This window comes from Ceratina calcarata, unplaced genomic scaffold, assembly GCF_001652005.2.
Source record: "Ceratina calcarata isolate Rehan_Ccalc_2016 unplaced genomic scaffold, ASM165200v1 scaffold393, whole genome shotgun sequence".
NCBI classification, from domain to species: domain Eukaryota; kingdom Metazoa; phylum Arthropoda; class Insecta; order Hymenoptera; family Apidae; genus Ceratina; species Ceratina calcarata.
In genome coordinates, this window is record NW_017162651.1 from 22,898 (window position 1) to 46,115 (window position 23,218).

The 23,218-nt window shown below is 43.1% G+C and overlaps 4 protein-coding genes across 5 annotated transcripts in view; 2 read left to right on the top strand and 2 right to left on the bottom strand.

Annotated features, from left to right (window-relative positions):
* The window catches only part of LOC108626294 (unc-112-related protein), a 30,487-nt gene extending 18,513 nt beyond the window's left edge, over window positions 1-11,974 (bottom strand). Inside the window, exon 1 of the mRNA XM_018026885.1 lies at window positions 11,836-11,974. Coding sequence (XP_017882374.1) covers window positions 11,836-11,974 — 139 coding nt within the window. The remainder of the gene's footprint in view (window positions 1-11,835) is intronic.
* Window positions 11,975-12,130: 156 nt separating this feature from the next.
* Window positions 12,131-14,334, top strand: LOC108626298 (putative transferase CAF17 homolog, mitochondrial). The gene is made up of 2 exons (XM_018026890.2): window positions 12,131-13,037; window positions 13,115-14,334. Exon 2 carries the CDS (start codon window positions 13,132-13,134, stop codon window positions 14,224-14,226), a length of 1,095 nt encoding a protein of 364 aa, XP_017882379.1. The 5' UTR covers window positions 12,131-13,037; window positions 13,115-13,131; the 3' UTR covers window positions 14,227-14,334.
* Window positions 14,335-14,614: 280 nt separating this feature from the next.
* On the bottom strand, window positions 14,615-17,122 carry LOC108626297 (RNA-binding protein 34). The gene is made up of 4 exons (XM_018026889.2): window positions 17,000-17,122; window positions 15,551-16,806; window positions 15,180-15,475; window positions 14,615-15,101 (listed from the first exon to the last, which is right to left on the bottom strand). The coding sequence occupies exons 2-4, from the start codon at window positions 16,773-16,775 to the stop codon at window positions 14,904-14,906; spliced, it is 1,719 nt and encodes a 572-aa protein (XP_017882378.1). The 5' UTR covers window positions 16,776-16,806; window positions 17,000-17,122; the 3' UTR covers window positions 14,615-14,903.
* A 134-nt stretch (window positions 17,123-17,256) lies between these two features.
* On the top strand, window positions 17,257-19,914 carry TTLL12 (Tubulin tyrosine ligase-like 12). Of its 2 annotated transcripts, none has more exons than XM_018026884.2 (2): window positions 17,257-17,512; window positions 17,601-19,914. In XM_018026884.2, the coding sequence occupies exon 2, from the start codon at window positions 17,622-17,624 to the stop codon at window positions 19,461-19,463; it is 1,842 nt and encodes a 613-aa protein (XP_017882373.1). In that variant the 5' UTR covers window positions 17,257-17,512; window positions 17,601-17,621; the 3' UTR covers window positions 19,464-19,914. The 2 variants fall into 2 exon arrangements, with proteins under 2 accessions (XP_017882373.1, XP_026670505.1); XM_026814704.1 differs by having other exon boundaries at window positions 17,605-19,914.
* Window positions 19,915-23,218: the final 3,304 nt, after the last annotated feature.

Here is a 23,218-nt window from a genome sequence, read left to right on the forward strand (position 1 = left end):
ATTCCAATCAGTTATTATTTGAAACCTACGCGTACAATCGGTATCGCAATCTTGTTTTTTTATCATTATCAGGCCGGCTATATTGATTTGCCTTGTCGAGCGACGAGATAGAGACACTGGATAGGCAATTCGGCCTCTGATCTATCAAATTATGAAGCGGTACGCGTGACAACAGCCGACACGGCGCGTTAACTAAACACCATGAATGGACACGAAGGCGTTCGAGTGAATGGAAACCGAGAGAGGCGAGTTTCGCCTACGCCTACGCGTTCCCCGCCTCGCGATAGAGAGACAGGTCCTGTAGCGCATGATATACACGGTGAATCAATGTAATAGAATGATCGTAGTAAATAATTATTTATTGATCGCGGTGTCCCTCGAAGTTGTCATATTATTCTTGATTACCTCGAAGTATGTGGCGAATGCTCACGTCTTCATTTTTCATATTATCTACAACCATCGAGGAGAGATTACTAAAGAGTGCCAGCCTTATGGGACTTTCGCCTGAAAAAGTCTGCACTTTTTTATGCCTTCTAGAATATATTGCTATCGGAGTAAGGAATAGAAAGCAAACCATTATCCTCCTCTGTGTAGGATTGCTATCCTTGAAGGTTTCGTCGAAGAGTAATTTAGAAAATGCTCATTGCAAAAATTCTTTTTCATCCTAGCGATAAATGTTTCAGACATTGTAGCTCCAGTCGCTACAAGACAAGTTAGAAAAAAGTTAGAAATTAGAAAAAAAATGCATAGAACCTTCTTTTTAGAGGACGTCAGTGTACATCTTCTGTATTATACATAGTATATAACAACGTTACAGAGAATTCGGCGCGATAACGCTCGCGATACGAGTACGCGGGCATAATATTGATAGAAGCTGATAAACTCGTTCGAAGACGCTGTGAACGACACTATCATTTCCAGCCAGGCTGGAGATTAAATCGACTGAATGATAGATTATATAATTTAGCACATATAAATATGCGGACATGTTTGTATCGTTCACACGCATAAATATAAAATACGTATAATACAAAGGGAACAGTGAGTTAACGAGGTGCAAGAGTATTTAAAAAGGCTTTGAGATAAACGAGAATTGCAGGGAAAAAATGAAAGTCCAGGTATGCACTCTAGCCAACGAAAGCAGTGTGCGTCTAGCAATCGCTTTATACTATGAGCGTGTACATGAGTATGCACTCAACGAAATTGCGAATGCGCGAAGAAACTTTGTCGCACATATCTTTTCTCACAGTGAAAAGTGACAGAAAATCTAAATAAACCGTAAATAATTAGGAAAGTTTCGAACTTCTTAAAATAGCATTTAAAATTCTGATATCTATGCCACGGACGACGATTCAAGGAAAATAAATATTCTGATACGTCTGCTTTTTATTCTGTGGATTTTGTAGCCGCTTGCGCAAACGCTTTCTCGTTCTCGTGTACAGTACCCGGAGCCCCAAGGTCGTCGGCGTCGAGTCGTATTCAAATCAGACGAGAGATTGCTTTATGTCTCCTGGCGGTGCAAAATTGCAAAGTACCTTCTCCCGGCTACCGTCACCTCCGGACAGAATTTCATTACTCCTTCTAACGCCCCACGATCTGTTCAACAGACTCACGACGTCTATAAATTACCCTCCTCGATCTTGACCATCTTATAGGAATCAATAAGAAATGTCCAAATCTTCTTATTCAGTTTTAGTAAATCGACGTAGCTTCAGATTTATTGTCCAAGACATGTAGAGACTAGAAAATGTTTCCAAACGATCTGGTCGAAGAATACTTGGGCTCTTTTCACATTTGCTTCGTACTTGACGTAGCCACTTTTAAATTAATTAACCGTGGATAATAAGCACCGTGGCTATTGATGTACGGATGTTCATTGAAAGCAGCTGACGCGTTTCATCCATGGATATTTTTGCGACCCAGCCAAGCGTTTTGGCGACAAAGCGTATCCGTTGCGTAACTTCCGATGAGAGCCACGAGGAAAGTTCTCGCTTTCAATGATCCCATTCATATGTAAGGTCGATTACTTCCCAGCGTAGTGATAAACCTCCTACGGAGCAAGAAAGGGGATGATCGATGCACCGTAGACAATGAGTCACTCGTCGAGAAAGAAACGGATGAAATCATGTTCATTAAAAAGAATCAATTGAATCCAAGTAGCGATTCCTTAAGGATGCATTGGCTATATAGTCAATCCCAAAAGTTTATGTACCTTAGAAAATGGCATTTCCTATAATTAAAAATAGTGCATTCTTCTTCTAATTTCGATATTTAATGAGTTACATATGATTATATGGCATTTTATTGATGTTGACAAAATCCGACCATCCCACCGTCGAAATGGCGAACTTTTGGAAAAAAATTTCGTTTTTCCTCAATAACTCCTAAACCCTTGGAGATACGGGAAAATTGCATAAGACCTTTCTTGTAGAGGGCGACGAGATCTACAATTTCTGTATAAGAGTTTGTTTGCTAGCCCCTATAGTTTACGAGTTATTGGCGAAAAACGAAAAAACAGTTTTTTGCAAATTACTCGTTAACTATTGATGCTAGCGAAAAGTTTTTACATGGAAATTGTAAGTCTCATCGTCCTCTACAAAAAAGGTCTGAAGCAATTTTCCCGTATCTCCATCCGTTTGGGAGTTATGGGCAGAAAACGAAAATTTCGCGAAATCTGAAGGGGTATCCCTTGGAAAAATCTCGGAAAAATCGAAAATTTTTTTTGTCGTTTATTATTAGCAATGTTCTTCCGACGTCTGATTTCTTTTTAAAAAATGCGTTTCTGAAGTGCATATACGTTTGGGATTGACTGTATAGCCAATACATCCTTAAGCCTTAAACGGCGTCTAGCTGTACGAAGTTCCACTGAAATTCAGCCGATCGTCCCGACCAGAAGTTACGAAATGGTCGTAGTGACGTCAAGAGCTATGTTTAAACCTGAAGTGGCTGCGGACGGATGCGTGAACCAGAGGTTCCTGCGTGCTCCTGTTGCTCGACGCCTCGACGCACAATGTCTCATTGTCTCTTCCTGTTTCGCCTTTGCTCGCATTCCCCTTTTATTTCTCACCGCGTTGTAAAACGCACACGGTTTCCATGTAAAAACCACCAAGTGGTTGACTCATCCAGAAGCTGTGTCGAAGTTCAACGGATATCTTCGCAGAATGCGCGATAACCAAGTTTGCAGAGGTGTAAAACCATTTTAAACAGCAGTACGCAATGCATGTGGATGGTCAAATATGTTCAGACAAAGTCCACTGGAAGATAATTTTACGACCAAACTCCTTTCATTCGATGCTGGCTAGATTCGAAATGCTTAAGGTCGAAGTTCGAAAGGAAATTCTGATAATCTGGAAGTCCAAATCTCTCGATACTTGGAATCTAGAAAAAATGGACTTAATGACGGATGTAATTTAGGCAACCGGCGACAGGATAATACGGCAAAACCCATGACAATCGTCGAAGACATGCAACGGATTAGGGTGAAAAAGATGTAACCGCGTGCGCGTGAATCATCGTTCTTCCTGCCATTAATGGGATTCAGTCGAGTGCGTATAATATTTCCAGCTCCCATAATCGTCTTGCTGGGAGCCAAACCGATCGACTGCATTTCTTGTTAAAATCGCTCGTTCCTCGCTTCCGCAGTTGAACTGTATAACGAATTCGTTTCTTGAAACTTCAATTGAAACTGCTCCGTCTGAGCTATCGACCGGTTTCGCAAAGTCGCTGGACCTCCAGTGTCGACGACGAAATTAAGTCGCGTACTTCTTTGCTTCTTAAGAGTCGACGAAAGGAATTGAAATATCGTCTCGCACGGGCGAGCAGTGTCGCAACTCTCTATCGGTCATAACGTTCGATTCGCGATCCCGTCGGACGCTGGTTCACGTTCAGAAGCGCGGAACAAGGACCCGTTCATAGTGCGAGAAGCAAGACCGGAGCGCGCGTCACTTCCTAGCTCATTTTTTCCTTACGTAAAGAGAGAGAGAGAGATCACAGTGGCCGGCATTCAAACCATTCATCCCGATTCAGCCTGTTACGCTAATTGACCGCATTTAAGCGTTTTCCAAATTGGAATTTGCTTTGACAGCAGTGGGTCGCATCGGGAGGGTTAAGAGGGGAAGCCCGTTCAATACGCTCAGCCGGGTGTCGGATATCAATCGTAACGCGTGTGTAACGGAGAACACATCCGTTTACAATTGTTGACCGATCGAGAATCTCTACTACGGCTAGATCGATACTCGAACAAACGTAGGGAGGGCTGGCATTAAATCACCGTTTACGAGCGCAGTTCATTCGAGAGATGACACGGTCTTCCTTTAATACAGATTTGATGCAATTGTTATTATTTAACTAGCGTCAGACGTGGCTGGCTTCCAAAAAGCAGAATCGCATTTAGATTCGATTCTCGGAAGTACACCTGCATCCTCGTTAACGCTGCTCCACTTTGCATGGCCTCGAAACGAAACACGCGAGGATGGTGATTATTTCATTGCCGCAATCAACCTTTCCACGTTTGTGCCTTGATACGATCCCTGTTCATTTGCAAGTCATCGGACATCCTCGACCAATGGAACGATCGCTGACGATGGGATCTCTGTCCGCTCGCATTTGGCAATTTTGTTCTCACCGCTTGGGAGAAGCGCAAAGGGCCGATATAATTGGAGCTACGTGTACGACGTATCCTCGCCCGTAGCCGATTGAACGTGAAATCAGCTTCGTAGTAAACAAGCTGGAGAAAGCTCGCCTTATATGTATGTATGTGTAGCTCCGCGAAGGAATGAGGCAGTTCGGGGCTGGAACGACGCGTCGAAAAGGCAACTGCCCACGCCTGACATTTCAGTTGTTTTTCATGGACCGGAGAGTCGTGAAAAAATGTCATAAACCGACGGACAAGCTCTATCATGGCTAAACGCGTGTCAGAAATTTTTCGAATAATTCCTACGCTATAAGAGTCGTTCAAGTCCCGACACCGGCGCGTAACTGACAGAAGGGAAACGACGGATTATAAACGACCGCTATAACTCCTAAAGACGGCCAAGTAATTGCAGAAAAACTGTCATGAGAGAGAAACATTAAACAACGCTGTGATTGAAGGCTGGAATAACCGGGCAGCGAAGGAAGGAAGAAAACGATTTGCGTGATAATGTTTCTTACGCGGTTCCCGAGTTAGTCAAGTTCCTGTAGCGATAAAATATTCAAAGACGAGTGAAGCGGTTCTGGGAACCATTTTCCAATGGCCAGCCAAAGGGAAAGAGTCGAGACGACATTGAGGAAGCACTGTTTCCGCTGTTCATTGAAAATAAATTATCTCCCTGATCATAGATGTACTTCGTTCGTTTTTATCGCAGCGATTGACCCCTTTGAAACTCAGCCGAGCGAGATCGATGCGGAATTTGAATATCCGTCACGTACGCTGCATTCCAATTATAAACCGAGAATTATTCTCGCTAATCTATGCAGCGGGAGATCGTTTCTCTGAAGAGATCGCGCGACCTTTCTGATATAACTTAATACGTGCTCTGATATAACTGGTATCGCTGCTGCAATGAAGTATTTCCCTTATTCTTTCCCAAGCCGTACGTTCCGAGTTCTTTTTCTTTATTTTCAAGATACTCCAGGCGCCATCGTAACGGTTTCAGAAAGCAGGCAGATAAAATGAATGAATTCGAACTGTATCGGTTCGTCAGATAGGAACGGATATTTATAATTCGTGCGATCTGACAAATAACAAGTATGCGATCTTTCTTTGCGTTCGAATGACGTCGTTCTCGAAAATATTAGACTTTGCCAAGGTCTTATTAACAGAGGAGCGGTTTGTTTGATCGCATCTAGGAAATTTCCTTCAACATTCTTCCTGTCCCGTGAAGTCATCGAAGGTCTTCGAGGCGTGCCTGAGCAATCGTTTTAACAAGCCCCAGTACCTTTGACCCACAAGGAAAACGAGGGTAAACGTCGTTTCTAAAATAAATACGCTTCGCAACGACTTTAAAGCTCCAGGTATCCGAAAATATGTGACACCAAAACGCATTGCGTACTAGGTCATATCATATCTTGGGTTACGACACGGTATCAATGCTCGGCGGAACCCGTTCAACCCGAGTGTCCAACCGGCTTATCTTATCCCAAACGCATTCCACGGGCAGTACCTTCTTTTAGTAGTCTACGTAGATAGAAATTTGACCATCTCATACTCGAATACCCTGGCGCAAACTTAGGAAACAGGGAATTTTAATAACTGCGATGATCCCATCGATGATGGAATTCCAGTAGTGGAGTTATGTCATTGCTACGCAAGCAGCTTTCGCGGTTGGGAAATTAAACGCGAAGCTGGCTAATTCTACGTTCAACGCGATTAGAGACAAGTTTTATCCCGAGGCGTCGCGAATGATCGCTGTAACTATCGGTGTTGATCGCGAATGGTGCAACACGAATGTTGCACAATTCGCGGTACGGTGCGGTGCGGTAACGACTACCGAGCCTCGAATTTCCGAGCGACACGTTTCTACACGGAATTCAAAAAGACAATAAAATACTCGTGAATCAACAGCTGTCCGATGACTCAGTGCTGGCTCGACTTTTTTCTCGCCGCGGTGCCGACAGTTTCTGTTGGAACGTCGCCAACTGTCTGCCGAGCAAACCATCGAAAGCTGTAGTATTGAACTTGGAAACTTTCATTGCGATTTTTACTGTCCTATAACGGTGCGTCGTCGAGCATATTATTCAACGAAAACAGGAACAAGCCTCGGACAGAATAATCGATAATCCGCGTTTCGACAAAACTGCACGTTTCAAGTCTGGCGAAGATTGCCGAACAGTTGAAGTCGTCGACTCGTCCCACAATCATCATTTACAATTCGAAGAGTGCTTATTTAAACGAACGCGCAGAGTAGAATCTGAGAGCATCGTTGGACGTTTGAATTAATTATCTTTCTGGCTGTCCGCGTCATTTTACTAATGAGAGAACCATCGTTCGTACTCAATTTATTTGAAAGGACTCGCGGATGAATCAGCTTGCCAATTACAAAACCCGTCGAGCACGTTCGCGGACGCGTGAAACTGGCTAAAAACTGGCTCGCTCACGCGCCCCAGGGAATTATTCATACATCCGAGGCGAAACGCGGTGTTCCCGTCCCGCGGTGTAACTTAAAACTGGCGTAAAGTACGTATCATAGTCCGGCGTGAGTCACCGAAACAGGCGAGAAAAAAAATTTTATCTTATTTCCGTGGATGAATCGCAGCGATGCTTCATACAGTTTAACGCTGCATAATTGAATCTGTTTTTTGTTACTTCCATGCCTCAATTATAAATACATAAAATCGTACGATACGTCCCCTCCCAGAATTGATCACTATTACAGAAATCTCTTGCATACTAATTGAGTCGATTAACATCGAGTAAAGACCAACTTATTAGCATGTTTAGGATTATATTGCGTCAGTTAACTAGGAGATCAAGGTCGTAGATCAGGAGGTTATCGGAGCAGCTAGAAATTGTTGGAAATATATTGCCACTGGTTAGAATCGAAGCTTATTGTTAGTTGGTCACACATTCGGCGTAGAATTCTCCAGTGGTAGGTAGCTAATCTTCTTAAGTTCTTTCTAAGAAAGGACCTGGTATCGCCCCCCGGTCCAGTATCCTGGCCAAATAGGATTATCGCGACCCTGAGACTTCAGTCGTGATGAATCTTACTTCCCCTTTCCATAATCAAGATAGGACAGTCTTAGAACTGAGACGAATTGTACCAAGGAAGATGATAAATAGCCGGAGGATTTGATGTATTTACAGCAGATCTACGGAAAGTACAGAGGAGCATAAGTGCATACTATTATTAGAAGGTGACTTCCATTTTCTAAATTGGCATCGTAAAAGTTTTAGTTTGCATAAGAATCCGCCTAATCGTCTAACGATAAGTAATCTCAACGAGAACACGTTCGATCGGGATGTAGACAGAAAGCACGCGCAGAGAACTGAGAACATTAGCAAACAAGTTAACATAAAGGCGTGCGAATGACAAAAACTATCGTAACGTCACGTATGGGATAAAGTAACTCCTGCTATGGCACAGAGTTATGATCCACTGTTGCTTGTTACGTCACGGTCGGGTTTGCCTTTAGCGCCGACTCGCGTTTCTGTACCTTCCTATTATAGTATGATTGAGACTTCGAGCGCGATTGTGAATGGATTACCATTGTAATCGTCGCGGCCGAGGTTTCTCGCGAGTAGAACAAGACCGCCGCGTCTGTTGGATTAATATTTTATACGTCGTTTCGACATAGAATCGCTTAACAAGGTGATAACCTGATTCGGTGATGGAAAGCGATGCAGGGTAATAATTTATGGCGAGAAGCTGGCTCTTGATAGGTAGAGAAGCTCGCACGCGAGTACCGTAACAGCGACCTTGCCTTGAAACAGCGAAACGGTCCGGGTGCACCGCGATAAATGCTCCTTCGCACCTGGTTCAAGAGAGAGAAGGGAGAAATGACCGGTATCGAGGACGAGGACAGTGGAAATCGGCCAAGGAACTGTTCCTCCGAAACCTCTCTGATCATTTAAATCATCGACGATTTTAATCGATGACTTGACAGGAAATAACGATGATACGATTCAAGTTACATCATTCCTCGAGTTATGCATCATTTCTATGAACCCAGAAATTGAAAGATTCAAGCCTGATTCAACGGAACAAATCAAATTTCATGCGATATGTAGATGTGTATGTCTGTGAAAATGTCATTGCGAATTTGCGAATGATTATGCTTAACGATAGTTGAGTAAAATTAGTTAAACAATGTAAAATTAAGTGTACTGATAAATAAACGTAGATTAAGTACAAAAAGTGTAAATCCATAATCCTGATCTACGTACAACAAAATTCAATATGAAATACTGTCGTCCTGATTTTTCTTCTGAAGAATACTTACGGGGTACGTCAATGACAATTGATAAGTAATAAAAACGTGTTAACTGGATTCGATGGAAACGTATCGTAAGGACTCCGTTTTGACTGTGAACGTTTGGTAGCAGGAAATATGAAATTACAAAAGGTGTAATCCGATCGGATACACGTAAGCGGAGCAGATAAGTAGCACTCTCGTGGATTCTGCCTGTAAAAATCAAGGGGCGGCGTGCATGCCCACGCATATCAGCCTCTCTGTTGCACAGAATTTTCTTCTTCCCACCTACTCGCGCACCTACAGAATGGTACGTGTCGTAACCGGCTATAAACATCGGCACCTGCGGGCCTGTCACCTACCTTAGCCGCGAGTCGTAAACTTCGGGACGAAAAACGCCGAAGAAATCGCGCGACGAGGATTTTCTCCGGCTTCCTGCGGCGACGGGAGAAAATCGGTCAAAGGAAAAGAAATACCTACAGGCTCGAACCCGTGAGAACGATGGTAATCTCGGAGGAGGCGTGGGACGAGCCGATTTTCATAACGAGCTCTCGTTTGGTTCAATCCCATCGAGAAGAATTCATATTATAATTATTAAAGTTGAAATACTCAATATTTTCATATAAATCATCGTTGTATTTGACGCAACGTTTCATACTTGTACGATACTAATTACAAACTGAGCTAACGATGCAATTTGGTTAATCGAACGAGCACGAAGTTGCATCTCCCGAGACGGTGGATTCGATTTCGTGGAACTTGGAAGAATGCAGTCTTGTCATCGAGTTCTATACGGTACTTTCGAGTCTCGTTCTTCGTGCACGCGCCTGTCCACCTGACGAGCGTCAATTATGCGGACAAACAATGCGACGCTTTCGGTTCACGCCTTGCGGACCAAGGAATGTCTGCAGTAACCCTTCCTTCTCGATGGAACGTAGAAATCGTTGCGCAACGTGAGATATCGTTGCATTCCTTTCTACCATGCAAATAATGCTAAATCCCGGAACGAAAAACGTGCGCCAGTAAATATATGACGATCGTTTCGGAGACAGGATATACATTTTAAGTTTTTCGTTTAAACTACGGTTACGCGTAGCCTGCTTGAATGCCATTTATAAGCGCGGCCGTGGCGAGGTCGGTTCCAACGAGAGCCGCAGCCGCGTCTACGTGATTTCGTACAATGAAAGAGGACACCCGGTACACTTGCGGAGAGGGCTTGGTGCGAAACGCTGGACGAGCACCTGTACGACTACGGTAACCTGTCAAGCTGGAAGGGCGAGAAAGGACCGGGCAACAAAAGCTTTTGCTGTCAGATTTCTCTTTACCTGCTCCTCTCTTCGACCTGACACTCGATTTTACCAGCGAGCATTGCGACGCAGACCGTCGATCGATATTATTAAACGATATTCTCTACCTGTCGTGCCGGCGAGCTAACACCAAAGCGTGGGCAGGCTATAGGTGCACGCATGAAATTATCGTTGTACACAGAAGTATCATATCTTTTTCAGATACGGTTATCGCCTCGTCGCACGACCAAGCCAGGCGCGTTGTACGCGTATTTTTACCGGAAGTATGTGTTCTACTGTTCCGGGGTAGCTTGGAAAAATTTACGAGACCGCGCGAATTTTGTTACGTTCCTACTTAAGAATCGTTTTTCACTGTTAACGAGGAGCATAAAGCTGAATCACGGTAAAGAGAAGACGTATAACTTAGTTAGGGCTCGCAGGACAAGGTTTAACGAAGGGATAAAGGGTCGGGGGCGTAGGTCCCTTTCAGGATGGGAATGACCGTCGGAGGTGGGCTCGAAAAATAGGATGGAGGAAACGGTAAGTTAAAATAAGCCCCGTGTTCGTGTCCCTGTCTCGCGAGAGAAAGATAGGGAATGCTGTCTTCATAAGACACTGGCCGAAAATACACCGATGTCTAATAGAAGGCGCGGCCTGGCAGGTATGCATATACGTGTGCACGCGGAGTTTATACGCTCGTCGCGTCTCCAAACAGGCGGAATGAAAAAGGGAAATCGATGTCTCGTTATAAGTGTAAATTACGGCGGCTTGTAGAAATAAACGATGGATAGGGCCTGGTACGAGCGTCGTACGACCGTGGCAATTTCTCCCGAGTGAATTTCTCCAATTTCCGTATCACCGGAAATAAATTGGCGGCAATAATTGGTATCGTTCAAGTAGGCCAACGCGAGCCAGGAGCCTGGTTGAATTTCACGGACAATTTGCACCGCGATCGAACGATATCTTTTTAGAGCAGCTGCAACGAGGCTGTGTAGCGCCTCGCAGATACGTTTTATCTATTGGTACGTACGTGGGCTATGCCCTCGCTCAATTGATCGAAATTGGCTAATTCGCCAGACTGAAACTATCCCAACCTGGCTAATTATCCGGTGTATTATTGGCCGACGCGACGGTAGCTCCTGTATCAAGCTTGGAGCGAAACTTTATTTTTGATAACCGAGCAAAAATGTTCTACAGTGCAATAGGATACCTATTGCGTTTATCTACGGCGCTTGCTTTACACGGGAATCGGCTACCGGGTCTCACGTGCCTCTTCTAGAGGCTCCTTTAGCATATAAAAGGTGTAGCTGCGTCCGTGCGTCCATCACGGCGAAACTAGTTCGGTCGGGCTCGTCCAGTTTTTCCACTCCACAGTCCACGTTTAAGTCGTGCGTGGCACTCTCGAGTGGTGGGAGACCGCATCCCGAGCAGTCGCGTTCCTTACGACGACACGCTAATAATCCCGCAACTTGTTGCTCTCATCGATCGGCCTTAACGACAGTTTCAGAAAAACGGACCGCGCTACGGAGGCGATCGCGCGACAAATTGATTAATTGCTTGGAATCGTTTGAATTTCCGATTGTCCCGCGTTCGAGGAAATCGCATCGCAGTGGTTCCACGCGGCTCTGACAATGAAAGGCAGAACGTCGCCGGGACTTACCGAGATCCTCGACCAGCCGGAGCATCACGCCGCCGATGTGCAGTTCCCCTTTTACTCGCAAGCTCCTCTCCACCTGGAGATCGGTCACGTAGACGCGCAGCACCCAGCTGCCGTCTATCTCGTGACCGTCGGAATACATGTCTCCCGGATATAAAAAATTAATTGAAAGAAGAATAAACGCGGTGCACCTTTGGGTACCGGAACACACGAACTCCAAACGGTGGTTCTAAGGCGCGGATATCATGATTTCACACCTCGCGCACTCTGATTTTTTTTAAATCGCGTCGATATTTAATTGTAAATCTTGTCGGGTGAAAGACGCACTGTTCCGTCGCGATTCGCGCTTCGAATTCCGACTCGTGGACGTGCCTCGGTCCCAGCTGGTTGCTCGACTGTCGCCCGTGCGTGCACTGCCAGCGGTCTGTCCACTCTCTTACCAAGAATAGAACTATTTACAAGCGACGCGCGCTCGGAATGCGCGCGCAGTTCTTCTACCCTCGTCCGCCATTTCATACGAGGCATGCGCCGTGACCTCCGCGCGCGGTAACTCGTCCGGCAAGTCGTTCCTTTCCCTCCCGCGGTTCCAAGTGTCTTTTGTTCGTTTTTCCTTTCGCGTCCCGTAGTTCTAGCACAGTGCTCGTCCTCAAGAGTATCCCAGTGTCCTGGAGTTTCGGTTTGATCACTCGTTCCTCTTCCACCTTCATCGTCAAGAATCACCGTCATTGCCGTCATACTCCTGATGATATTCCCGGTAACATACATCCATTTTACGATTCATATCCAAAAGACTTTTGGTAAATCAATGTATCCACTTGATCCTTGTAACGATATATTATAAATCGTTGCTTATTCTTCGATATCTATTTAATTGTAAAACTGGTTAAGTAATACGAACGACCTTGAAACTTGTGAGATCGATTGACGAAAATCGAATTTGAAAATCGATTCGATATTAAACCGCGAAATTCGAAGGATTTCGTTCTCGTGGCGCTAGTCGACGTCGATGTCGATGGACCATGCATTCACTGCAGAGTTCTTCTTTTCCAATTCTCTCTGTTTTATCATACTCTGTTTCTATTTTCCTCTCGCAAGCCGACGAGGAATAAAGTAAAAAGAACATTATATTGAATCCAAAAAGAAATTATATCGAAATACTGACACAGGAAATTCCATCAAAGGAAAACACGAGCAAACAAGACGACGTAAGATCCTTTTCTTTACGCATAAAGTAAAACATGATACGAGGTTAGAATTTGTATTGTTTCTCTTGTTTGCAAAGGTCGAACTCGTACAATAATGATCGCGTATCTTAAAAGATTTATTTTGCCGAACTGCAAATTGGATAAATTCGGAAGGGTACAAAAACAATTTTGTAGAAACGATTCCTCAGAATCGTCGACAAAAATCTTAGAACATTTAAAAGATAAAAGCTTGCTCCGGCTTCGAGGGAACGAGGCTTCGACCTTTTTACAAGGATTAATAACGAACGATATGCGGCACTTCGAAGACGGGGCTGCAAACGTTTATGCATTATTTCTAAATACTAAGGGCAGAGTGATGTACGATGTAATTGTTTATAGAAGTCAGGAAGAGAATGTGTACTATATTGAATGTGATTCACAAGCTGTAGATCCGTTGCAAAAGCATTTAAAGATGTATCGCGTTAGGAGAAAGATAGACATAGATCATTTAGGTGACGATATAAATGTTTGGGCATTCTTCGATCCGACCCAGTGTATGAATAACAAACCGAGCGAGAGTAGGCAAAAGCTCGAAGGCTTGATATTTCCGTGTGGAACTCTCGATAATAAAGTTAGTAAAATAGTTGAGAATATTATGATATATCAAGATCCTAGAGCTTCCGATTTAGGCATCAGAATTTTAGCAGATTCGAACATCGATAGAAATCAAATAGTCAAGCAATTGAACACTGATATAGTAGAATCTGTTGATAACTTGAGTTACAGGGCATTTCGCTATAAACTTGGTATAGCCGAAGGTATAAATGATTTGCCACCAGGGAAACCTTTACCTTTAGAAGTAAACTGTGATTATTTACATGGTGTTAGTTTCCATAAGGGTTGCTACATCGGTCAAGAACTAACAGCGCGTACTTACCACACTGGTGTAGTAAGAAAGCGTTTAATGCCTTTGCTATTTGAACAAGTTCCTAATAAATCGTTTTCTTACGACGATAAAATTCTTAACGAGGCCGGAAACGTAGTGGGAAAGTTTCGGGGAATCGAAAATAAACATGGATTAGGATTAATGCGAATCACGGAATCTTTGAACGCACAATCTCTTAGTATATCGGGGAACGAGTTAAAGATATCGAAACCTGCTTGGTGGCCACATGAAGCGCAAACGCAAGGCATTTCCGTTAAGAAATAGCGAATACATATTTCGAATGATTTTCTACTTGTACATACGAAGCTGTACTGTAAAGAATGTAAAATAAATGGGTGACGCTGCAAAAACTACAAGTACCTTCCATCCGTGTTGGTTTACAGGATGGAATCCGTCGCTGGCACATCTACGAACGAGGTTCGTTCAAAATCTGCAATTCAGGACCCGAAAGAAAGTGCAACTGGCACTTTTAAATGCTCTTATTGTTCGTTAGAGGAGCGTTATGATTTTAAGGGGACGAAACCACCGTTCGCGCGACAGTTCAATTATTTAGAAGACTGTTATGTTATGAAAGATCCGTTTAGTTTACCAAACAAGGGAGAAGTTTTGGTGTTAGGTGCAGATTGTGATTTTTGTAAAAAACCCGTGTGTCTGGGATGTAGCATATATTTTGGAAAACGTTTTTGTTTAAAATGTGCTTCGAATAATACACAGAGTTTGCCATCGCAAATGCACTCTAAAATTAAGAACTTAATACAAACTGATTGATAAAAGAACATATTTTATTACACATTGAATACGTGTTACCACTCGTTTTACCGTTCAAAGAATACGTACTAACAATAAGTAAAAATAGTTTGATTACATATTACGTATACTTATTACCTAAAAGAAACATGATGAGGCTATTGAACAGTTCACAGTGTGTTTGTTACTTATTATTAGTTCGATGGCTTTTTCGGCTTGGCCGTAAGTTTCTCTGCTATGACTTTCTTCTTTTTGTCTACCTTATTCTTCTTCTTTTTATTTGCATCAGCCTTTTGACCTTGGAACGCCTTGCTCTGCTGCGGACTAGTCTCGCCTCCCTGTTTCTGTCCTTTCACAGCTAGTCTCTTCATAGCGTTTTTCTTATTACGGCCCTGAAAACAGTTATTCGGTGTTTTACTTAAAAATATCCGATTTGGGAAGGATAAAGCAGTGTGAGGATGGTAACGTACTTTTCCTTCTTCAATTTTTGACTTTTTCTGAGGAGAGTCACCGCCAGAGCTGTCGGTTAATGATCTCTTTCCTTTATCTTTGCTCTTCTGCTCGCCAAGATTTGGTTTTACTCTGACCTCCCGTTTCTGAAGCATCGTGCCATCGAGCTCTAATGCTAATGCCACAGAATCAGCATTTTTAAAGTTAACGTATCCAAATCCTTTGCCTATTCGAGTTTTGCCGTCTCTAACTACACGTACAGACTCTATTTCACCGCACTGCTCGAAATGTTTTCTAACCGCGTTGTCCTCGATATCTGCAATGTAAAAATGATTTTAATATACATTTTCTAATTGATCTGCGAATTATTGTTATATTACGTTGTACTTACTGAAATTTAAATTTCCTAAGAACACGCTTTTCTTTTGGTCGTATTTTACTGACTTGTCAGCTGCATCTACTCTTAGATGATTGCCCTCGAATTCCGTGTCGTTCAAAGAGAGGGCCGCTTTAACAGATTCTATGTTGACGAATCTAATATACGCGTAAACCGACTTTATCTTGGGGTGTACGTTCTTAGTGATAGCTGCTACTTTCTTGGACATGCTTAACTCTTTCGGCACCATGCCTCGTAGACGTATCGTGTCGATCTCGCCGAATTTTTTGAACAATTTCATCAACTGCTTCTTTGTTACAGTCGTTGGTAAATTGCCGACAAAGATTGTTTTCTTGTCCTCTTTTAATTCTTCCAAAGAAACATCAGCGCTGCCATCTTTTTTTCCTTTACTATTTTTACCTTTGTTAGGATTTGTAGGTGAATTTTGCTCCTCGTCTTCCTCCTCCTCATCTTCCTCTTCGCTCGACATATCATCGTCATCGTCGTCTCTTTCTGCTTCGACAAAATCTTCATCATCTTCATCATCTTCGGCAATACTGTTACTCATGAGTGCTTTCAAACCCAAAGAAGATCCTTCAGTTTCTTCATCACTCTCGTCATCATCGTCATCCTCCTCCTCTTCATCATCATCATCCTCGTCATCTTCATCGGAATCTTCCATAGCGGAGCTATCTTTACTAGAATCTGCGCTCTTATTGACACCCTTGAACATTTTTACTCCTTTCTTCTCACTTAATTCTTCCTGTTCCTCAAAATCATCGTCATCTTCATCGGTATCATCGGCTAAGCTAGCTCCAAGGATATTTGGTACTTTGATCTCTTCTTCGTCGCCAGATTCCTCTTCACTTAGATCGTCATCGCTGTCCTCCAACATACTTGAGTCCAATTCGACTCCCTCATTGATTTCCTCATCAGAATCAGTATCGTCTTCTTCTTCTTCAGGTTTCACTGCATTCTTTTTCTTCTGATCCTTCTTGGAATTTTTATTGGCGCCTTGAGGAGTTTTGTTTCCTTTGGGTGATTTTTGAGGAGAGCCCTTTTGTGTTTGCAAATTCTGCTTGTTATTCTGTACTTTTGATCCATTGATCAAGGCAACTTTGCCCGTTGGGACTTCCTTGAACTTCTGCTTCTTCTTTTTCTCGACGAACCCCTTTTTCGGCGTGTTCAACGAATTTTTCGTCTTCTCGCTTTTACCTTCCATCGTTAACGATTTAACCATCTTTCTTGAGATTCTCGTTTAATATTCGAGCCTGCAAAAATCTTACTATGAATATAGAAACGGTTACAACTGCACGGATGTGATTTCTGGATTCGATTACCAATAGTTTAAATTTTGTGATGTCACAAGGTTAACACCACGTGCGGTATACGCAAACCGCGTAAATCGAAGACGAATTAATAGAAGAAATAATACAAGAAACGTTTACGAAGCTAATCGCTTACCTTAGAACGAGACTAAAATGTTTACTACGTGTACACGTGCAGAATTAGACCGCCAAGAACAGTTTCCCTCGTGCTACACCGGCTCGGAGAAGAACATGGAAAGAACACTTTAACCGCCAACGCTAACCAAGCGAATCACACGCTAACAGGAAGAACGGCCATTTCGTGTTTTGTTTCGGGATTTTATTCGACGCATATTTCGAGAAAATAAAATTAAATTCCCGAGAAATTCACCAAAGAAAATGTTCCTACGCTTTCAATCTTCAGCTTTGTTATGTATTGTTAAAAATCATCAGCTTTTACATCAAATATCGTCAACAATCGTTGAATTTCTGAATTCTGCTTTTTATATGCCGAAATAATAGGACGATGTCTTTTCTAATTTTCTTATCAGTCGACACGAGGTTAGAGTTTATTCTTTCACAGCGCGTATTTCTCATGATCTTCTAAGATTCTGGATTAGAAACAGTTAATAATAAGGATTGATTTATTGAAAAGCCAGGAGACGTTTTGGTAATTCCTCATTGTCATCAAATTAGTCTGTGATAACAGGTAACTCGTTCAAATGCGATCTGTCAGAAACACGTGGTTGTATTTTCAGATAGTATCTTGCATTTATACAATGGACGGAATAGGATTGTTCAATAATTTTCTTCAAACACACCAGCCCCAGTTAGAGGCCTCCGGGGTGCCAAAGATATTCTGGGAGGTACTATTCAGAAAACTTGAGTATTCTCTGTTCGACGTAGGCACAGTGTTCCAATTGATGAAAATTGATTATGACGATTCTGAGAAAGATCCCTGGGATCCAGTTTGGAAGCTGTTCGTTTGCTGTGAAAACGGTATCTCAGCGCAAGATCCGAATCATATTTATTTAATCGATCATGCATGGATGTACGATGTCAGCAGCGCCAGGGAGAATTTGTTGACTATACCGAATCTTGCTGATCGAATGTGCTCTATGATGGGCTTTGATACCGAAACAGAACAAGAAGAGAAGGTAGATTTCGTTTTAAAAGAGATGTGGAGGTACAACCAGTCGTTCTCACTGAACAGTGGCTCAATAGAGGATAGGATGCCCATTTGGTACATCATGGATGAAATAGGATCAGCTATAAATCATAGCGACGATCCAAACTTTAGAACTGTGCCTTTCCTGCATTTACCAACTGGTGTCACCTACACGCTCTTGTTTCCTATAAGAGATACCGATTTTGAGGAAGAAGTTACAAGAGATTTTGTCGAGGGTCAAACGAATGACCAGAAAGTACGATCAGCTTTGCTTTTGCCTTGGGTAAACACGTCGTTCGTTAAAGAGAGCTTTGTTCAAGTAGAACCGGATGAAAGCTACTTTTTATCTGGTCACATCCATGAGAGTCTCCCCGAGAAAACAGATTCACAGCCTTTCCAAAGGGATAGAAACGCAAAGTTGAAAGTTTTCTCACAATATTCATATGTGAACGACTATTTGACAGATCCAGCGTTTGAAATTGTAGACAACGAGGAACAAGCAGATGTCTTATGGTACACCTCACACTTTAAGGAATATAAAGAGTTGAACACTCGTTCCCCGCACGTTTTTATAAATCAATTCCCATTTGAAAATGTAATCACCATCAAAGATTTGCTATCCATTGTATGTCGAAGAAAAGCTACAGAAAAATCGTACGATCCCGATACCTTAGAGACTTACCCGGAATGGTTACCGACTACTTACAATCTAAGTACAGAATTGGTACAATTCGTCGCGTATTTCGAGCAAAGGGAGTCGAAGGATTTGGATAACCATTGGATCTGCAAACCATGGAACCTCGCCAGAGGACTGGACATCCACGTAACAAGGAATCTATTCCACATTCTGCGTTTGCCTAGCACTGGGCCAAAGATCGCGCAGAAATATGTCGCGAATCCAGTTTTGTACGAAAGACCAGAGGTCGGCAAAGTGAAATTCGATATACGATACGTGGTTCTACTAAAGTCTGTGAAACCACTGCGGATATTTGTCTACAGGAACTTCTTCTTGCGATTTGCTAATAAAGAATTTGCTTTGAACAACTTCGAAGTGTACGAGCAGCACTTCACCGTGATGAATTACTCGGAGAACGCGCCGCTTTGTCATGTAAAATGCGCAGACTTCGTTCTCGAATGGGATAGACAATACCCGGAATACTCGTGGGGAGATCGGGTCGAGCCGAAGATTTTCAACATGCTCCGCGAGATTTTCGAAGCTGCGACTGCGGAAACACCGCCGAAAGGGATAGCAGAAAATCCTCAGAGCAGAGCCGTGTACGCGGTAGATCTGATGTTAGAATGGAAGAACCAGACGATTCAACCTGTTTTGCTAGAAATCAATTTCTCGCCTGACTGTAAAAGAGCCTGCGAGTACTACCCGAATTTCTACAACGATATCTTCAAATGTCTGTTTTTGGACGAGGACAATTCCGACGCGTTTGAGGACTTGTGACGGAATCGAATCCTCGATGGAATTGTAAATACCGTGGCTTAAGTGCGCAGGAATATCGAGAAACTATTAACGAGCCACGGTCCGAGTACGTACAATTTATTTATTCAAAAGCGTGGAGTCTGTCTCGTATCTCGTATGCGGTAATGAGCTCAAGTAGCCCCAGTAAATCTGCATACACGGGAACGTTAAGGGGTACATTTGCCCTGTAAATAATTCTCGTCCACCATAACTTGACGCTAGAACCGGGCAAGACTGTATAGCACCTAATGGAATAATAAACGAGAGGGCAATTGAAGCAGTTTCACGACAGACCACTTTGGCCACCGTGTAACGTGCACTTTCAGAGTTAATGCGAAAAGAAATGTTCAATTTCGCTTCAAATTCATAATAAAAACGTCGAACCGTTGGGATAATCTTATTAAGCGAAATAAAACATTTATCGGACCCTTCAGCGATAATAACACGTCACGTTTTTGTTCCGCGTATTAATTTTTATCTGACTGCATCGAGTTTATCGATTATTTCTTAATTTCATTCATTTGTAAAAAAAATCCGACGCAGTTTTCTCGTTTCGTCGGGATGCCAGCGATTGTTCCTTTGTTCCATCCCGCGGCTGGCAAATCACGCGTTGGCGAACAATAACTTTGCATTTAATGATATTTTGTTAATTACCGTTCCCCGTTCGTTATTTCGTAACGAGATTCGCGGTGCCTGAAAAAGCTTTGTCTCGACGTTGCAATTATACAAACGCGTTATCGGAGAATTGAACGTTGTTACACGCTCGGACAGCGCCGAGCTATTTTACTTACCATATTCCATTTTGATGCGATTAAATTATAATCAACCGGCAAAGAAAACGCGCGAGACAGAAAATCGATATTAAAGAAAATCAGCGTTTGAAAATCTAGCTAAATATTCATCAACGATAACGGGCGCATTTGCAAGAACATCAACGATTAAAAGCATAGTCCGTACATATTATTCGCCGCGATAACTTCGTTCCATCCGTGATACACAGGATATCATTTGCATATTAATGCCAGAATTCATTTTTTCCGTGATGCGCCTGCACCGGCACGAGCGCAGGGGAATTTTAAAACGTGCGTCAATCAGAATGCATAGCTCCCGATGAAAAATACTGAAAACAATGCCGAATGCAATCGCGTCGCGATCTCCTTTCTTTCTTTCTGTTTCATCGAAGCGATTATTTTTCACCCTCTCCGTTGGGGGTGCGTGCGGCTCCAGGTTGTCGGCCTCCTTCCATTGCATTCCCAAATGTTACACAGCACTTACAATACTGTTCAAAAGTTTTCTATGCACGCTTTGCCACAGGTCCAATTATATTCATTTGGATATTTCAGTTTCACACTGAAGTTTCAAGTATCGTTGCATTTACATTTATGCACATACCCACAAGAGCAGAACAATTCTATTTCTCAATGGGTAGTAATTGCATTGCTCGGGCACACGTTGCATCGAGTAACTTCTTATCGCTCTTATACACTATCGAGAGACTGTATTCTAAATTTTTGATTGACAATGTACGTACGTACGTCTGTTCACATTCGTCCCGCGAATTACGTAGGCTGGAAACTCCTAGCGGGCTTCTGCGACGTTGGTAATCACGGCAATTAAGCAAATGAGTTCCGCGTACGGGGTACGTCGATAACGAGGGCGTCGCGGGTTTCGAGACAAACGTACCCCCGGCCTCACCCCCCGCGAGGTTCTTACGTCCTTTTGTTTTTCACAGCCTGACCGACGCCGCGCGTCGCAATAATATTCGTAGCGCTCCTCGTTTCAAGATTGATATCGAGAAGTCGGAACGAGGGCCCTTTTATTTTCATCGACCTGTTATTTCTCTCGTTGCGATCCTCGCCCGGCAATTTCGTGCTTCTTACTTCTTCCTTTCTACCCTCGCCCCGGGTAATTTGGTAATTCCGTTCCTCGCAGAAGAATCCCATTGGTATAATTGTATTCCCACTACGAGAAAATATCCACGTTTAATCGCGAGCCCCGGCAGTTCTCTGATTCACCTTTGCTAAATTCCGTTCAAAAATGTTTGACCAGAAAAATTAGAAGTTTCAGGAATTGTGGAACGAGGACAGGTAAAACCGTGGAAGTGAGGGTTGCATTTTCGGCGCTAAATACGTCTGTTAAAAGCAGAGAGTAGCTAAGAGATGGAAAGCGGCGACGTGAAACTCGTAAAAGTGAGACGTCTCGGTATCTCGAGAGACACGATAGCGAAATCCCTCGTTTATTGTCAATTAATGCGCTTAATTGTTATTTCATGCGGAATAAGTATGATGTATGCGGTCCATTACGAGTTCGTCCAAGAGAAATAGCAGGAGCAAGTGTAAAAAGCCCGAAACTCGTTTGCCGAGCGAGAGACTTTTTATCACCTAAAAGAGAAACGTCCTTCGTTTTTTAATTTTCTTGCCAAACCCGAAACCCCCCGTATTCCGGAACACCTTTTCTTCTATTCCCTCGGCCAAGAACGATCGCGTTCCGTCAATTATTTAACGCCACGCCTGGTTCGATTTACGTCGAGGACGTCGCATCTCCCACCGGGTGAAACTTTTACAATGTTTCAAGATGTACCTCGCATCATCTCCGGTATTATCCGAAGGGACGAGACGACGAGACGTCGATTGTACCGACGTTCCGGTAAATTTTTAAAAGAAGTCATCCGGAAGGCGAGAGAACCGGCCATCCGACCACGGAATATAAAACAACCTCGTATCTACGTTTTCCTCTGGACGTCCGACTGTCCTGCATAAATTTTCGTCAAACCAATTTCTTCCGACTGCTCCCCATCCGGCGGGGACGAATTTCATGTCACGCGGACAGAGCAGCATGCAAATTTCAATCATCGTGTAGCCAGTACCTTTTTGCATTCTTCATCATGTCGCCAGAACGCCGTCTTGCAATAATTTGCATAGCCGGTCGAAATAAAAAGCAATCGAAGAACGCGTTTCATCTTCTCGTGTTCTCCTCTTATTTGAAAAATGATAAAGGACGCGCGATGCACGCTTTAGTACACGGGACATCTCTTGCAGATGGAGATTACCTTGGCTCGACACGCGTTATTGCATCTAAGAAGGAACTATCTTCCTCCTCCCTTGTTTTCTCTTCAACGTTTCGTGGCTCCTGCAGGCTTCATTACGCTCCCATAAATCACGGCCAATGTAGCTTACACGTACCACCACCGGGTAGCCATCACCAAGGGATTGTTAGGTATAATAAATTCTGTCCTAAGAGAGTAGATATCCAAAGCGAATCGGTTGCTTGTATCGTAATAAGCAAATACCGATTTAAAAGCTTTAGATTCTGATATTCCCAACTGATTTTAAATTAATTGGATCTGAAATATTCCGATAACCACAAATATTTTTAACAATTTTATGTTTTATTTCGATGAGAAAGCTCGAAGGATAGAGTAGCGAAATGAAGAATATGGTGAGAAACTCGATTGAAACGTTTTTATGGGATTACGGTTTCCTCGATTTCTATGACCGATCCGAACGTTTCGGAAAGGGAAATCGATCATCGAATTTAGCTCGACAACGACGTATTGTTTTATCGCGTAGAATAAACCGGATTTCTTTTATTTTATATAGGAAATTCTCGGTTAAATCAATCAATTCGGTTCGATCGCGCTCGTATCCGTGTGTGCATAAATCAGCGGTGCGTTTGACCGTGCACCCTGCGTCGCGCGTTCACTCTGTTGCTTCGTCACTTTGACAAAAGGGGTTTTA